This window comes from Toxotes jaculatrix, chromosome 8 (genome assembly GCF_017976425.1).
Source record: "Toxotes jaculatrix isolate fToxJac2 chromosome 8, fToxJac2.pri, whole genome shotgun sequence".
Classification (NCBI taxonomy): Eukaryota; Metazoa; Chordata; class Actinopteri; family Toxotidae; genus Toxotes; species Toxotes jaculatrix.
In genome coordinates this window covers 8,993,401-9,010,826 of record NC_054401.1, presented here as the reverse complement: position 1 = coordinate 9,010,826, position 17,426 = coordinate 8,993,401, and the positions used below count along the sequence as shown (strand labels likewise).

The window sequence follows — 17,426 nt, the reverse complement described above, 5'->3', positions numbered from 1 at the left end:
TCAGAGAGTTTTTGCTCCAGTCATCTGCTCTACTGCATCATCTTCTTCTTCACACCATATCCCTCATGGCAGGAGTGTCTCACTGTCATCTTACCCCACCAGCAAGCGTTATGATGAGGGGAGATCAGGAGGGGGAGGGTTTTCAGATCACAGGAGGAAGGAAAGAGGAGAAGGAGAGGGTAAGGACACATTTGGGGGAGAGGGAGGAGGAGGAGGAGTGCAAGTGTCTTCTCTCTCCCTCTCTTCTGGCCAGTCAGTCATTTCCACTTCTCCAGCTGGAGGGCCTCCATCCTCTTCAGTGGGTTCACAGGGTGCGAATCCACTCCTGGGCATTGGCGCTGTGAGGATGGCCTCTACTGTGGTGACCAATGTAATGCGTCCTGTTATTAGCACACCACTCCCTATTGCCAGCAAACCCAGAGACGGAGGCACTTCATCCAGCCCACATCCACCAGAGAGGAAGTCCCTGACTCCCCAGCAGCAGCCGCAACTTCTGATTGGTTCAGGACCAGGAGGCGGGGCTGCAGCCACAGGGGGTGGGTACTACTCTTCTTCATCACCTAACCCTGTAGGTGGAGGCGTGGGCCCAGGTGGTGTAGTGACTAATTTGGTGTTAGGTGGGCCTCTGTCTGCTCAACCTGCTGTACAGCTCATCACCCCCTCCCCCCAGCCTCAGCCCTCCCAGCAGCAGGCCCTTCCCTCCACCGCTGTATCAGCTGCACATAGCCAAACCAATGGGCCTCTTCCTCTGCCCCTGCTTCAGCCCCAGTTCCTTCCTGCTTCCTCCCTGGCACCCCCCGGGGGTAAGGCCATCACACAAGTTCAGTACATCCTGCCCACCCTACCTGCCAACACCAACCCCAAGAGTCCACCTCAGCAGCTCAGCCAGCCAACCAGTATCTTCAACCTGCCCACAGCTCCACCTGCACATGTGTCCTTGGCCAATGGAAAGCAGCAGGGTACAAGTTCACTGACAGGATATACGTCCAGCCCAGGAGTGGGAGTGGTCAGCCCGGGAACTAGAGGTGAGAGTTTTAAATCAGCAGTAATGACAGCAAAGCAGAGTAGAGTAACGATGGGGCCGTAGGCACATATAGCTAAAAACCTGGGGTGACTCCTAATAAAATGCTCTTTCCCCCTCTTTCTCTGTCCGTGCCTCAGTGCAAACTCAGTCACCGGTGCTCCAGGGTAAAATGCTTGTTCCCATGGCAACAGTACGGACTGCGCCAGCTCCTGCTCAGCAGTTTCCCATCGTGGCTCCTCCTCTTCCTGTCCAGAACGGTGCTCAGACCGGAAGCAAGGTTAGTGAGCACCTCACTGGAGACACAGACATGACTACTTTCGAAACTGTGTCCATTTGTTTTTTTTTTTTAAGTAATGCCAAGTAAATACAAATCTTTAGCTCACCAGTTGCATTACCCACTCACAAATTTGTATTTATTCTATGCCTTTCTTCATGGCTTCCTCTGTCCATACCTCTCCAGATCATTCAGATAGCACCTATGCCTGTGGTCCAGTCCCAGCTGCCTCAGGGTGGAGCCGTGCACCCTGCCAGCCCCTTCCCTGTAACAGTGGGCACAGCTGCTGTGGTGGCTCCAGGATCAGCCCCATCCCAGGCAGTACTACTGCCACCAGCACCTACCAGGTAGGAAATAACAGTGAGAGAATGAATATGGATCCTATACTTCTTGAACCTGCAACTCCACCCTTGCTGACTTGAGAACATGGCCGATAAACATCACCACTTTGTTACTCCAGAACAAACAGTTTTCAGTTATTAAGATTGTTCTAAACTGACTGAAATGCTTTACTGTAATTGTCTGCTTAGACACCCTCTTTATTTATATGAGACTAAATCCACCTGTCAGACTACCTGTCACTCTGGCATTCTTTTAAATTAGGACTAAATGTGATGATCTAAATGAGTGTTTATACATACAGCTGTTACATGTGTGACTTGTGTTGCCTTTTTAAGGGAGCTGGGTAATACATTTCACATGTATGTAATTATCAGTCTATGTTCAAAGAAATTCAATCTATAATAGATTATTTTATAAACAAAATACAGTGAATAAGCCAATTTAAGAGGACAAAAGAGAAAAGTAGGACGAGATGTTCTTCATATTTCAGGTGAGAATATTTCTAAGATGTGTTTTCTTTTCATTGAGGGTTTATTTTTTATAGCAGTGCAGGGGAACAAAGCACAAAAAATCCTCCTCAGCAAATTCTACTGATTAGATTACCAGCATGTTTGCCCCAAATTTTCACCTTTTTTCAGTCCAAGCATTTTGTTGAAAATCCAGCAAAATGTCTACCATACAAAATACAACAATATGTGCAACCGATACAAGGCTGGGTCCTTGCTCAGGTGAGAGTAGGACTGCACGACAACATATGATGGCACACCCTGATACGCCCTGCAGGGCCTGATGATAGGCCGCAACGTGAATTTTGGGCTTCTATAGAAATGCTCACCTGGCCATTGGCAAATTTTACTAAATAATTTAACAAAGAAAATAAACGGCATGTGAGCTAATGAGGAATTGGTTGAAAGCCATAACTGAACCTGAATATGTGTTTTCCAAACATCACTGTAACAGCTTGGATGCTGCCAGCATGTGTTATATACATATGTGTGTAATCTGGGCGAATAAATTAAAGTTACTAAAAGCGGGGGGGCTGCTGACTATCAAAACAGTGAGGATAAACTGTCAGTGGCAAAACAAGCTTTATTTTTCATCACAGAGGCACTGTGTATGTTGGCTGTGTATGGCAAAATGTACTAACTCGCCGATGTTTTCCATCGCCGTTGTTGGGCTTTGCAGTAACAAGGAGGGGAAAAGGGAATTTCAAGTTCCTTTAATGCTGTGGCTCTATAATGGAGACTGATGTTTGAAAGCCTAAAAGCTATTTCTTTAACAGATAAATGAACCCAACACTGTTACAGATCAGATGTCTGCAAAGGGCTATAAACAAATTACAGTATGTGCCAGTAAAGGTTGAGTCAGCTCTGACAAACGGGCACCCATTTGTGAACATATGCCAGCTTCACTCATCCTGCCCTGGGCTACTGTTGATCTCAGTAGTCATTGCATTATTGTCTGTTTCCTTCTGTGTAATTGGCAATGGTAATTTTTTTTTCTGCATGAGAGAAATCCATCTGATGGCTTCCATTAAAGTCCATAAATGTACAAAGTCCACAAAAATAGATAAGGTGTGCTGTTTATATGTCCGGTGTAGAAAAAGGAGTTCCAACTCATGGATAAATGTTTGAAAAGATGTACCCGCATTGAGTCACACTGTGACAATATACTACTCTAGCAGTCATTAAATGGGAAATAACAAGTCATCCATGGGATATGGAGTGATTCAGAATCTCCCTAGAACAAGTAAACATCACTTAACCAAAGATAATTCCCCTGCAACAATCTTGGATTTAAATAAATTAGGTGAGCATTCACAGAAAATGTGTCTTTACTCCAAAAATAGAAAGTTGCCAGAAAGAATGTTTAGACAGTTAGACCAATAATAAAAGGTTTATTTGTCCATTTCAAACAGAATTAAATATGTTTTCAAATGGGCTAGTTTATTCTTATTAGGGTTTTAAACAAAGCAGTTTTATCCTGTGTGGATTCTTATTTTGCTTATTGGTGGAGTAAAAGCCCCATGTAAATACAAATGATAGCAACTAATGAAGCTTTTGCAATACTGTTAAACAAAGCTGTTATCAAAATAAATGTACTGCCCTTTTGTTGTACTTTAAGGACAGAGTTAAGGTGGCATAAATAATACCAAACATCAGGAAGTTGTAGAAGTTGTATTGTCTGGTGGTTTGGATTTCTTAAAGCATAGCAATCAGACAATATGAAAAACAAAAACTCAGCAGGGGTGCAGCTGTAGCAGTGCAGGTCTATTCTGGATGTGTTAGTCATGCTGCTGGTGGCCCAAGTTGCCTCTGCCTTCCACCCCCACACTACCTCTCAGCTTCTAACACACACACACACACACGTATAGCACTAGTCATCTAGTGCTGCTCGCTGTGATGTACACTCACCCACTGACCCCCTCTGCAGCACTTCTCTTTTTGTCTTCCTCTTTCTTTCTAATCATGCCTCTGTTCCCATCATTTCTATTCTGCCTCGTTATTATACCATAGCACCTTCTGTCACTGCTACTACACCTTTCTCGACATTTTTCATTACAAAAATGTCATCATCTCCTTCCTCTCTGTCTCTCTTGGCCATTTTTATTTTTCCTCCACGTTTTTCTCTCCTCTAATCACCTCTCCCTCTCCTGTCCAGGATCACCTATGTCCAATCCACTCCAGGGGTCCCATCCACTCTGCCTCTGGTCTCCACGACAACAGGCTCTTCCCCCACCCAGCAAGCTCTGCCTGTGCCTGGATCTGCATATGTTCCCTCGCCCCTAGCAACACTCGGGTTTACAGCCATCGCACCACCTGGACAGACATTGGTCCAGCCCCTGATTGCAGGTTAATGCTTTTGAGAAATTATTTCATAGCCTCTATTCTTTAGATTCTGACTTTATATTTGGCTGGACAAATGTTGAAGTTAGTTAGCTAGACAACGTTATAACAACACACATTTAAATCTTAATAAATACAACCTTATAATATCTATTACTACGGCTACATGAAGAGAAGTGTGCAAACCACGAGTACTCTAGTGTATGTACTGTTTCCCACTTGTTATAGTAAACTAGTTTAGCAAACAGGATTCAAAAAAGTTAACACACTTCACCATTTTATACTAAATAATACGTGTAAGGCCTGTACAAAAAAAACTTTTGGAACACGTTTGCCAGTTTAACTTCACGAATATGAGAATGTTTGTCCTGTCTGTCCTGTTTTTTCCCAGTACCTTTCAGGATCTGTTTCACCAACATCCACAGTTTATTTTAGTCGTTTTCCAGCAGTGTGTAAATTCTCCATTTCCTTTTTGCTTTGCTTTGTGGGAGAGTATTGTCCAACAACAGCACACTCAAAAATCAACTATGTTTAGTCTGCATACAGTGTGGTTTGAGTATACTTCATTCAGTCACTGTTTTCAATGTGAATACACTACTGTATATTCTCAAAGCTTGCTTAGAATTAGTACAGACACCCACATTTTCCAGTTTGCAGTTTTTATTGAAATTTTCACATTCAAACACATGAAAAAATCTTGTAAACTTCATACACAACAGGCCTTTTTCAGGGATTATGAAATGTATTAATTTACAACTTTCCTGTAGCAATGGAAGCAAATGAAGCTTTAAAAGTGAATGCAACAACAATTCCAGGTGTACCTACTCTGTCCTGCCTACTGCAGGAAGTAGTTCTGTATCTTTACTGTTACTATCAAATGGCGAGAAAAAGACAAGTAACCAAGGACAGACTGGTTGGTCAGAGGTTCATCCCACAGCAAGATAATGACCCAAAACATTAGAAGAAAAGAACTTGATGGTGACTTCACATGATGGAAGACCAGCACAGAAAAAAATCAAGGTGTTCTAAAACTTTCGACCTGTAGTGTGTGTAGTTAGGGTTTTGGACACACAGTGTGTCTCATTCTGTGCCAGGTGAATAGTGCTGAAATGAAACGTCCGTCAGTCGAAAGCTCTGCGAAATGAAACAGTTTAAATTCCAGGTCTTTATCCTGTGTGACACTGTGATAGTAGAACTAGTTCATGTTAAGACCTCATTCTCAGGGACAAGTCTGGCCCACAGTTGGCAAGGGAGACTGAATCGCTAATTTTCAATGTGAATTGGCAGTAGAGAAGAAATGTTGACATCCATTCATGTGAAAATGTTATGTATTATCACTGTAAGGGTTAAAGAGACTGACAAGAATATTTTGCGTCTTGGATCCCCTGTCTCCTTCATCCAGGTCAGCCTCCGCTGCTCGCCACAGCTCAGTCTCCACAGCCCTCCACCTCAGCCCCGGCCTCAGGCTCCGGGGGCCAAATAGTTACCGCCATCTACCCTCCCTCACCTAGCGTCACCATGGCAACAGGGGTGGTCTCCATGACAGCGGTGCCCCCCAGCGTGGTTTACTCTGTCTCTAGCCCTTCCAGTGCTTCACCACACATCCTGCCCAAGCACACAGCAACACCCGCCACGATCACACACCCACATCCGGACAGACAGGCAGACAGGCACCTGCCTTTGGACAGACCTGCAGATCGACAAGCAGAGAGGCAGACAGAGCTGCTGACGCACTCGGACAGACAGCTTGAGAGGCCGACGCAGATCTCCAGCAGTAGCAGCTCAGTGGCACCTCCCAGTGGCTCATCTGTGTCCATAAGGCCCTGCAGTCCGCCAATTCAAATCCAAACACCTAGTACGGCTGCATGCATGTTTCCTTTTTTTAATTCAAAACTAAATAAATTGTAGACTATTTTATTTATTTATTTATTTATATTTTTAATCTTTCTGTTTTTAGGCAGTGCACCAGGTACACCCAAACTAACCCAGCTTCCAGTCAGGACCCCTCAGAAAGTGAAGGCAACAGTGGCAAACATTCCTGTGGGCAGCTATGAAGGAGGAGGAAGAGGTAAAGAGAGAGAGCGGGAGAAGGACAGGGAGCGAGAGAGGGAGCGTGAGCGGGAAAAGGAGAGAGAGAGGGAGAGGGAAGCCGCAGCCAACAGTCACTTCTCCTTTGATCCTGAGCCGGCGGGGCAGACAGGGTCTCCATCAGCACATCCTGCTGAGGAGCCGCCATCCTCTGACAGACCCCTGGAGGGCTCCAGTTCAGCAGACTCCTCTGACACACGGACTAGGGAAAGCACAACCACCAAAGAGGTGACAGGAACATCACACACTGGCTCTCAGCTCTGACACAATCAGAGAAATCTACCCAGTTGTTGTTGACAAATAACACCTCTGAGTCTTTGTTTAAAGTATTTAACTGGAACTTTCTCTGCAGACTGGATGGAGGGAGTCCCTCCCCTCCTCTCCTCTCCCTCCTCCATCAGCCACGGAACCTGCCCTGCCACCTCCACAGACTGACAAAGACGGTCCTACACCCAAAAAGGTCAAAGCCCGCCCACCACCTCTAAAGAAGACGTTTGACTCAGTTGACAAGTGAGTTAACACCTTTATGAATCTCTTGTGTAAGGTTACACAAATCATTAGTGGGCAGTGTACATATACTCTGTTTTGTGTGTGTGTGTGTGTGTTGGTCTGGCAGGGTGCTCTCAGAGGTGTATTTCGAGGAGCGCTTTGCCGAGCTGCCAGAGTTTCGGCCTGAGGAGGTTTTGCCTTCACCCACCCTGCAGAGTCTGGCCACTTCGCCTCGCGCCATTCTAGGCAGCTATCGCCGCAAGAGGAAGAACTCCACAGGTCTCACTCACAAGAGCCTTTCATGAACGTCTGACTAAATGCTTTTAGATTTGTGTTTGTAGTTGAGCTGTAACGATTACTTGATCAAAGAAAAAACGAATTGGCATATTCACTGTATTTGTGAAAGTGAAGGTAGAAATATCTCTACAGCGTTTATTGATTTTTATATATATGAGACCCTCAATAGACTTCATTACAAGTCTATCCTAATGAAAGTTTGCAGCTCGTTCAGCTGATTGTTACAGGTGTTTAATTGTTACCAATGTATGTGTCTTTTTAGTGTAATTCAACGGTAAAACTATTTTCAGATTGTTTCATTCTCACGTTGAATTTGTCGTTTCCTCTATGGTAAAGCTTGAGCATTGTGTAAGTAGTTTTGAAATAAGTGTGTTTTTGTATAAATCTCATTTTGTGTACTGGGTTCTAAGTTTGTTTCCTCTGTGTGCTTCTAGATTTGGACTCAGCCACTGACGATCAAGTCTCTCCTAAAAGAAAGAGCCGACGACGCTCAAGTTGCAGCTCAGAGCCCAACACGCCTAAAAGTGCTGCCAAGTGTGAGGGAGACATCTTCACCTTTGACAGAGCAGGTAAGGCACAGAGTAAAGCAAGGGTATACTACTCAGACAATTACAATTTCTAGATTTCCCTAATTTTTCTTTGGTTTATGTATTTTTTGTTCTGGGCAGGATGTGTGGAAGGCAGCATAGGATCCCTTGTTTCATATTTTAGTTGTTTCCTTTTTTAGTTGTTTTCTTTTTTTCCAGTGTTTGCACTTTACTTTCATTGTAATGTTTTTTTTTTCTTTTGTGTCTGTAATGACTCTCTCAAAAATAAAATTAAAATTAAAAATTAAGTCCTTCTTCATATTTGGCTTTATTTTAGTTGCTTTGACCTCAGCAAGAATTAGTTTGAAAGTCTTAAGAATATGTGGGTCAAATAGGAATCACTATTTTTCATCTCAAATGGATGCCCCTTTTGGAGTGTATCAGATATGGGCCTGTAGGGATATGATCAAAGACTTTCATTGCTGTAGTCAGGTCTCTGAAGACTCAACCACTCCACCTGTTTGTCCCCTCTTCCAGCCACAGATGGAGAAGACATCCTGGCAGAACTGGAGTTTGATAAGGTGCCATACTCGTCCCTGAGAAGAACACTGGACCAGAGGAGAGCACTGGTCATGCAGCTGTTCCAGGAGCAGGGTTTCTTTCCATCGGGTAAGACACAAACTGTGCACTCTGTACTGCATTTACGGGCATTTTTAAAATGAGTTTCCGCTTGCAGACAATAATATTTTTGATTTTGTGATATTCCTCCCAGCTCAGGCAACTGCAGCCTTCCAGACGAGATACTCCGACATATTTCCCACCAAGATTTGTCTGCAGCTGAAGATCAGGGAGGTCCGGCAGAAGATCATGCAGACAGCTGCTCCCTCCGATGCTTCTGGTTTAGGCATTCCTGACTCAGTCGGCTCCCTTCCTGGACCTTCTGGCTCCCAGTCAGGTGAGGGATCTGGGAGAGGTGGTGGGGACCTGCAGGATGAGGAAATGGAGCAAGGGACAGAAGTGAGTATAGAGGATGCTCGCGACTCGCAGGACTCTTGCAGATGAGAGATGCTGACTAATCAGATTGACCAATCAGTGGCTGTTGCCGTCACATTTTTCCACCCCCCTCCATACACTTTTCTTTTCACTCTCATCTACTCTCTCTGCTCTCCCCTGGTGAGATCCTGATTTATTTCTATCCTCAGCAGCCAACCTTTGAGAGTGAGAGATGTTTGTATGCAACTTTTTGCCCCTTTTTATTTTTATTTTTTAAATGCGTGACCCTTGTACCAAAAAAAAAAAACGGACGTGAAAAAACCAGTGGAACAAAAACTTCCACATACCACAACACATACACAAACCCTGCAAACTCTTAAATCCCACACTTGAATTAGCACTCTGTATTAACCACCTTGGAGGAAGTTCCCATTGATGCCAGTGAACGAAGGACCATTGTGTACAGCTGCACTCATTTGCCTCGAAGAAGAAAGGGTTCTTGTTTTGGACGGAGAGACCTGCTTAACCCGTTCTGAGACGGTGAAAATTCAGCAGTTTAAAAAAAAAAAAAAAGAAGAATGTTATATGTTTTGATATTTGTTTTTAATAGGGTTAGAAGAGTAAAAGCAGTAAGCATCTGCTTGAGGAACAATCTGTACGTGGACTTAACCGTTGTAAGCTTGTGTCTTGTTTCTGCTGACATTCGGGGGCTGGGCCCTCAACAGCTGGAAACCATTTGATTTGACAAGAGCACTCATTGTTGTGGACCTGGAGAGATCTTTTTCTCAGTTTTACGTCTCACATGTAGACCTTCAGGGGAGGTCTACCAGGAGTGACTGAAAAATTGACTGAAACGTTAGTGGACTTCTGGCAGTGCCATCATTCCTGCAATTACCTGTCTGGCCAAGACCTCCCTTCTCACGACTGACCCTAGCACATGCCAGTAGGTAGGAACCAAGCATTCCCGTGCCTCTCATTCGCTAGCCATGAAGGAAGGAGGTGGGTCAGAGTCAACAGGCACATCCTGGCTCTTAGTTGTAGAGGTCAGGCTGTTACGGCCTTAATCCTCTATTGCCAAGCAGTTTTATTAACTTTTTTAAAATAATTTGATTTGTATTTAACATGGTCATATTCAGTTTGTTGTTGTTACTATTCTTATGGTCATTGTTATTACTCCTTCTATAATTGCAGTGAATCCTGGTCCTTAGTTCTACTCTCATTGCTGGCAGATCCTTCCTTTCTGCCAGCTGTTGATTTCTTGTACTTTTTTTTGTTTTTATATAATTTTGAAGGCAGGTGAGAGATGCTGCTCCACACCTGTACAGCTCCATTGTAGTCTTCCCTTGACTGGTCTCTCACCTCACCAAGGACCTGTGGTGCAGTTATTTTTATGGTTCATTTCACACAGGAAGACAAACTCAACGTGGACCTTTATATTCTTTCAGCAGTAATAAGCAGTATGTTTTTAGAAAACCTTGTATGCCTCTCTGTCCCTGGCTAAGTTCTGACTCTATAGTCTCAACACTTGTACATCTCCTTCCTCCACCTCTTTCCTTCCCTCCTTCCTCCCTTTGTCACTTTATTGCTCTCTCAAGACCTCCTTTTTAGACAGGCGGAGAGAAAACTGGGGTAAGTGAGAGGAGGGTAACAAATCAAAGAGAGCTGGTAGGATATAAAACTGATTGTGTCTTTGTGCAAGACTTGGTTGTGTTGTAAATAATTACTGTAGAGTCAGTAGACTCATTATATTATTGATAAGGAAAAATCTGTCATTGAACATAAGTTGACTTTTAAGACACCCATTACCGAAGGTTAAAAAAAAAAAACACATGAAATGGAAAAACAATAATAAATATGGCTATTAATGTTTTTGTGTTATACTCCTTGTTTTGCTGTTCCAGTATGCAAGAGAGGAATTTATATAAATAATTTAAGTTTGTATCTGTATCTTTCAGTATGCAAATAAAAATAGGTGTTCAATTAAAGTGATTTTATTGCTGGAAATGTGAAAAATTGTTTTTTCTTAAGCAGAGATATAATAGATGAGAGAGTGGTTCAAGAATGTTATCTAAAATTATTATTTTTTTTTTTTTTTGTCCAGCACCTTTAAACAGCAGGTCATGGGAAAATGAGGTTCACCTTATTCCTACAGTGTGCAGCCCTGACTCTGGATATAAGAAGTCTGACTTAATGAGACTGTGGGTTACAAATGTTGATCATCTTGGAAAAAAAAAAACATTTATTGATTTCACTTATTTACAACAGAATACTTTGTTTCAAAAGTATGACCAAACCTTTAAACAAAAGAAAAATCACAGCCATCTCATATAAATGATAAAATTAATCATACAAATGTCATGAGGCACAACAAATGGTCCTTTTTCATAACGAATGCTGTATTCTTAAATTTAATATGCATCAACACATTTTAATACTGAACCCTTTCATAGCTTTGTGAAAGAGGGAACTTGACATACTTTGGTATGTTTGCTGAACTTAACATGCATTTTGTCCTTTCAGGATTCTGGTTCCAGAGAACTAAATTCTCAGATTCACAGTAATCAATTAGTCTTTCAGTCTGTATTAAGACTTGCACTGGACTCATCAGTTCAGCAGTAGCTCTAAAGAATTAACTGTAGTTTTTCCTGACTGGTACTAGTCCTCAGAGGAGCTGCAGTCCGTCCACAGCGACTGTGTCCATGGTGAGGCCGTTCTCCAAAGCTGTGTGGTAGATCTCCAAGGCCTGCTCCAGAGGCAGGGCTCCTCCCTCGCTTGTCTCAATGATGGCGATGGTCTCCCCAAACTCATTACACATGATCGTAGGAGTGCCTGTCTAAGAGGAGGAAGCAGAGCTCAGAATAAGTTCAAGCACCACAGACAACAAGTGCACAAACAAATTTACATATGCTTAATTTTCAATTTTTTAACCATAAATAGTTTATTAATGATTCACTAGATATGACTAAACTTGCCAGTCAGCTCATGTTAGTTTACTGCAATGCTTTCATGTCTTTTTCTTTTTTGATAAGGTGACATAAATCCATTCTACCTGCTGAAGATCTGAGGCTTGGATCTGGATGAGCTGAGGCTGCCCGTTAGCTAATTCCACTGCTGAAGCGTCCACCACTGCCACAGCAGAGCTGGTCTCAATGGCAGCTTGAGCAGCAGCCTCCTCATCCAGCCTCTGCTGCCTGGCGTGGGTCTTTTTGTGGCTCCTCAGGTTGGAAAAGGTCTTGAAGGCTTTGCCACACAGAGGACAAACGTGCGGCCGTTCGCCCGTGTGTGTTCTACGGTGTTCAGCCAGGTGCATACTCTGGATGAAACCCTTTCCGCACACTTCGCAGCGAAATGGCCGTTCTCCCGAGTGCGTGCGCAGGTGCTCTCGCAGGTGCGTGTTCTGACGGAAGCGCTTGCCACACACCTGACAGGGAAACGGACGCTCACCGGTGTGGACTCGCTGGTGAAGAGCAACTCCGGAGGAAGACACAAACAATTTTCCACAGACAGGACACTGGTGGGCTTTAGGCCGCTTCCCTGAGGCGCACCGCGGCCGCCCGGGGCCTAAGGCGAAGTGGCTCAGTCTGTGAAGTCGCAGATTGGCAGGAGAGTTGAGCCTCTTCCCACAAATGTTGCAGTCTAGACCCCCCCGCACAAGACTGGCTGAATCCCCTGATTCCGTCTCTGCTGTGCTTGAGGTGGAGGGCTCTGAGGTCAGGTCTTTGACTGGCTCTGCTTGGCAGTAGGTCTCTTTGCCCACTTCTATCCCTGTCCCAGCCTGCACCAGGGTGGGGTGCTGCTCCAGACAGTGGCTGTCTCGTTGCCTCCTACTCAGGAAGCCAGCCTCGCAGTGTGGACAGGAGAAAGGGGCTGGAGCACCTGGGTGCTGGGTGTAGCGATGTGCTGCTAACTTGGTGGGCCAGCGAAAGGTGGCGGGGCAGTCAGGGCAGCACAGAGTTGCAGCACTGGAGTGCAGCAGGCTGTGCTGACGGAGGTTGGAGGACTGTGAGAAGGAGCGGTGGCAGATGTCACAGCGGTGCGGGCGCACACCAGAGTGGATGAGGTTGTGTCTCATTAGATTGGCTAGAGATGAGAAGGTTTTGCCACAGTCAGAACACTGAAAGGGCCTCTCACCAGTGTGTGTTCGTATGTGATTGCGCACGTGGATCTGCTTCTTAAAAGACTTGCCACAGATTCCACAGACAAAGCTGCGCTCAGTGACGTGGGACTTGCGTCGATGTTGAACTAGCTGCAGCTGGGACGGAAACGTCTTCCAGCATGAACGACAAGAGAACGGCCCTTTGTCTGGTGACGAGGCCGAAGCAGCTTCTGTCGAGCTAGTGGAGCTAAACGTGACTCCTACGTCCAAAGGGGCAGGGTCTGTAGCTAACCCAGGCTTGGTGGCATCCTCCACCTGCTGGGGGCCATCAGTGTTACCTTCAAGTGAGACAGACACCTCCATGTTGTTGTCCTCCCCCTGCTTCTCCACTTCAACTCCTTCCGTTTTAATCTGAGAGATTTGTATGGGATCTTCTTCCAGTTTTTCCATCTCTTCCTCTGTGAGCGGGGCCAGCAGGTTGGTTTTTGCCTCAGAGAGGGAATTCCTCTTTTCTCTTGCTCTCTGTAGGATGGCAAGGGCAGAGAGAGATGCTCTTCTCGGAGCTGAGACCTAGCGAGGACAACAGACATATGTTACATTAAAATGTCTTACTAAGACGAGGTTGCGGACACAGCTGTGAGAAGGACATGCTTATTGTACTACCATAGAGGCAGTGGCGGGTGTGGCAGATGTATCACGGTTGAGGTGGGTTCGACGGTGGTAAAGGTACTTGGTCATGTTGGTGAAGGTTTTGTTGCAGAACTGACACTTGTGAAGGGGGTCTGCAGTGTGGGACTTCCTGCAAGAAGATAAAACAGAAAAAGGGGTCAAAGGGTCACATCAGAGTCAGTTTCTCATTATTACTCAGGATGTGGCGGTGTCTCCAAGCCTTTTACCTATGCATGATGAGAGTCATCTCAGTGGTGAAGCCATTGCCACAGTCCACACACAGGTACCTGGCCACACCAGAGTGTGTGCGCATGTGTGTCTGCAGCGATGTAGCCTTCTTGAACACCTTGCCGCACTCCGGGCACTCGTGCGTGCCCTGCTCATGAACACGTTTGTGAGCCGCCAGCCGGTTGACGGAGGTGAATGTGCGGCTGCAGAGCTCACACTGTTGTGGCTTGGCCCACATGGCGTCTTTCTTGTCTGCCACTCTAATCCTAATGTCCTCCACCTTCTCTGAAGTCTCTTCCCTCCCTCGCACCTCCTCAAAGCCACTCATGACTCCTGACTCTCCACTCTCTTTGTCCTGGGCCAGGAAGTGCTCCCCCTGGTGCTGGAGGAAGTCTTCTGGAGTTTGGAAGAGAAGGGAGCACTCCGAGCACTCGTAAGGGTGGATGACCACCACCTCTGTAGGCTGCTGCTGCTCCTGGATGGTGGGGGCCAACCTTAACTCCAGTCTCTGGACACCGTTCTCCAGGACACCCAGCTTTGCTGAGGAGCCTCGGCCAACAGCAGGCAACAGAGGAGGTAGTTTGGAGCGGTGCTGACTGTGAGCAATCGAGTTGTCCGCTAGTGCTTGAGCCGTGAGAATCTGCAGGTGCATGGTAGCAGAGCCGGGGGTTGGTGTCACGGGAGGCAGCAGGGAGGAGCGGGAGTGTGCAGCGGCTTTAGAGACAGACTGACGTTTCTTCTGTTGTTGCTGCTGCTGCTGCTGTGCAAGTACCTGGAAAACACACAGAACAATGTACAGAAAAGGACTTAAAGACCAAGAAACCCCCAAACCACTTATCTTGTCCTCAAATCTATGCCTCTGTTTTGAGGTGTTTAAAATACCTGTGCCAAGATCTCCCCCGCCTGCTGCTCACTCAGCACGTAGTTCTGTATACTGTTCAGTGGAGTGACGGTGCCATCAGGCTGTAGTACGTACTCCTGTTGCAGGGACAAAAAAAAAGGTAGGTGATGATGTCTGATCATTTCAGTTTCAGAATAGCAAATGCTTTGACATTTTAGAACCGCTGCCACTCATTCATTTATTTTAGTCGATTATCAGATGTTTTTTTATAGACTGGATGTCTGTGGTTTGGCCGTGACTCTCAATCATACTAGTATTCCTAGAATTACAGTATAATCACAGCGAGCTGGACTGTGCTGGCCTACACAACCCCAATCAGAAAGGCACTGAAGTAAACTTTGACTGTGCTGCAAATTGAATATAGTCAGAAACAGCTCTAAGTGCATCATTTCCATTCTTAGGATTTTTTTTTTTAAACAGTGTCACCATCGCCCAGAGATTTTCCAAAGTGCTTGCTTTTGAATTCATAGAAATAGATACAGCTTTTGACTGCTCTCGCAAAAATTTTCACTGGGTTGATCTGTGCCCTCATGAATGACTCAGCATGGTAAAAGTATGCATCAGTAAATTACTGCTATTACCAATACTTCAAGTCAAGCAGTTTTAATATAGGATAGCCCCATTGTCTACATTTCTACTCTACAACGTTCAGAGATGTTATATTAAAATAAAATTACAAATTCAGTTGATGATTTACAAAAAGGGAAACAGCTCGACAAAATCTTGTATTAAGAGGATGTTAACGAGAAAGCATAATGTGCCCCTCTTTAATTACAAATAATTTTGATAATAACAAAAAGACTTGTACCTTAGCACTTAACAAAGACACGCTAATCAATTAAACACTGATTAGACTGTCAGTATGGTGCTGCATATGCCTGATCCCTTACCGTGGTCTCTGTGTTACTGTGTGTGCTACTCCTGCTGTGGGTCCGCCGGTGCTCGAGCCAGGTCTCCGGTGAGTGAAACAAAGCCAGACAGTCAAGACACTGGTATTGGACCGGTCCCGACATCTGAGCCTCTGACCCGACTTCCTCTGTCTCCAGGACCTGACACAACTCTGGTGAACAGACATATGCACACACTTAGTGTTGTTTCTTAATCTTAAAATAACAAAAAGCCATAGAACTAACCAAAAGATTGAATGTAGAACTAAAAGTTGAAAACCTGACAACTGAGTAAGAGTCTGTTTTACTGAGAACTGTATGCTTCCTGTTTGATATGACTGCATTATTAAATTAGACAAATGGACTTCCTAATAAGAGAATAGCATCATGTACATTTTATCAGTGGTTATCATTACTAATATCTCATGCTCGCTCAAAGCACACATAAACCAGTGTCACCTTGTTGCTCCATCTCCATCCCAGCCTCCCTCATGTGCATCTCCTGGTGCTGCAGTAGCTCCTCTGGGTTCATGAGGAGGGTCTCACACTCCACACACTGGTACTGCTGGGTTTGCCCCATCCCCAGGACACCCTGGATGGTCATCCCCTCCAATACTTCCCCTTCACCTTCTCCGTCTTGGCCAGTGTGGATCTGCTGGTGGATCAACACCTCCTCGAGGGTGTTGAAGAGCTGGTGGCACTCACTGCACATGTACTGGTGCTCCACATAAACACCTTCTCCGTCCTCCTGCTGCTCAGCCATGCTGGCACTGTGTGTCTGTGTGAGTGTATGTGTTGTCTTATGTAGACTGTATCATGAAAGGGGATACGTGTCCAATTAATGAAGACTTCTTTTTTCATCCAGAAGGCAAGTATAAGAGCACACCTGTGGTAAACAAAACATTGAGCAGTATCAGTACATGAATCAGAAATTATGCAGTTGCCATTTAATTACTAAAACGAGGCGTTTCTCTCGCACATTTGTCATTATTTTTTACAATCAAAAAAACCCAACAGTGTTCAGACAGAGACATTATGGAACAACGCCGCGGACAAACATCGTAATTTTCAGCCGTTAGCTAAACGAAGGCCCTCTGCTGCTAACGATACGACCACTAGTCAACAGGAACTAATTTATCGTTGTCTGATTTTCCTCAAAAATGTGAGCCATATCATTGTTTACAGTGTGATGGCATATGGAGAGCTGTTGGCGGCGCTCCCTCCGATATTGCAGACCTGTTTCTCGACACCGCGGTTTCCTGACAGCGGCTGCCCGGTTCGTCGGGCGGTCCGTCAGGCGGCGCTACCCACTTTTTCCCGAAGCTCTCCGGCTACGATGGCGGGCCCTTCTTTCCCCTTACCTCTCATTTACTCTGGTTGGACAATCCCTCGTGTAGTCACCTCTCTTCGTTCACACAGGCGTATGCCGTTCTGTCAGTCCCTCGTCGCCATCCGTGGCATGGAAATCAAAATACTGAAAAGACGCCGTGGGAAATTACATTTCAAAGCGTGTAATGAAACGTTTGCCCGCCGATCGCCTCCATTCTTGTGAAACGAAGCCCCGCCCAATGCGGTAGCTTCACCATTTGAGATTCTGTGATTGGACAGGATGACTGTCCATCACAGAGTGTGTTTTATTGATGGGAATTGTAGTTTTTTGACAGTTGTGAAAGCACAGACATAATTTGATATTTTTAATTGTTTGATCATCATTATTATTGTACTTCTTCAGTTTATCTATTAATCCTGTTTAGTTGATTACTTT

At 45.1% G+C, this 17,426-nt stretch overlaps 2 protein-coding genes across 4 annotated transcripts in view; one reads left to right on the top strand and one right to left on the bottom strand.

Annotated features, from left to right (window-relative positions):
- Nucleotides 1–10,774, top strand: part of cicb (capicua transcriptional repressor b) — a 37,209-nt gene extending 26,435 nt beyond the window's left edge. Inside the window, exons 11-22 of one of the 3 annotated variants that reach the window (XM_041044139.1) lie at nt 5–536; nt 918–1,025; nt 1,162–1,301; nt 1,485–1,645; nt 4,302–4,492; nt 5,889–6,341; nt 6,444–6,802; nt 6,927–7,084; nt 7,182–7,342; nt 7,795–7,929; nt 8,425–8,556; nt 8,660–10,774. In XM_041044139.1, coding sequence (XP_040900073.1) covers nt 5–536; nt 918–1,025; nt 1,162–1,301; nt 1,485–1,645; nt 4,302–4,492; nt 5,889–6,341; nt 6,444–6,802; nt 6,927–7,084; nt 7,182–7,342; nt 7,795–7,929; nt 8,425–8,556; nt 8,660–8,949 — 2,820 coding nt within the window. In that variant the 3' untranslated portion in view covers nt 8,950–10,774. Of the gene's footprint in view, nt 1–4; nt 1,026–1,161; nt 1,302–1,484; nt 1,646–4,301; nt 4,493–5,888; nt 6,342–6,443; nt 6,803–6,926; nt 7,085–7,181; nt 7,343–7,794; nt 7,930–8,424; nt 8,557–8,659 lie in introns of all 3 variants that reach the window. The other 2 variants (XM_041044138.1, XM_041044136.1) reach the window with 2 other exon arrangements.
- A 327-nt stretch (nt 10,775–11,101) lies between these two features.
- LOC121185759 (zinc finger protein 574-like) lies at nt 11,102–17,195 on the bottom strand. The gene is made up of 8 exons (XM_041044156.1): nt 17,023–17,195; nt 16,121–16,547; nt 15,665–15,834; nt 14,756–14,851; nt 13,873–14,645; nt 13,640–13,775; nt 11,930–13,546; nt 11,102–11,713 (listed from the first exon to the last, which is right to left on the bottom strand). The coding sequence occupies exons 2-8, from the start codon at nt 16,422–16,424 to the stop codon at nt 11,543–11,545; spliced, it is 3,267 nt and encodes a 1,088-aa protein (XP_040900090.1). The 5' UTR covers nt 16,425–16,547; nt 17,023–17,195; the 3' UTR covers nt 11,102–11,542.
- Between the last annotated feature and the right edge of the window lie 231 nt (nt 17,196–17,426).

Bases quoted from the DNA above. Each gene is read 5' to 3' on its own strand.
- LOC121185759 (XM_041044156.1), bottom strand. From the start codon at position 16,424: ATGGCTGAGCAGCAGGAGGACGGAGAAGGTGTTTATGTGGAGCACCAG. The intron at 14,646-14,755 runs GTATTTTAAACA...TGTGTTTTCCAG, and splicing joins CGGGGGAGATCTTGGCACAG to GTACTTGCACAGCAGCAGCA. The intron at 13,776-13,872 runs GTAAAAGGCTTG...ATCTTCTTGCAG, and splicing joins ATGACTCTCATCATGCATAG to GAAGTCCCACACTGCAGACC.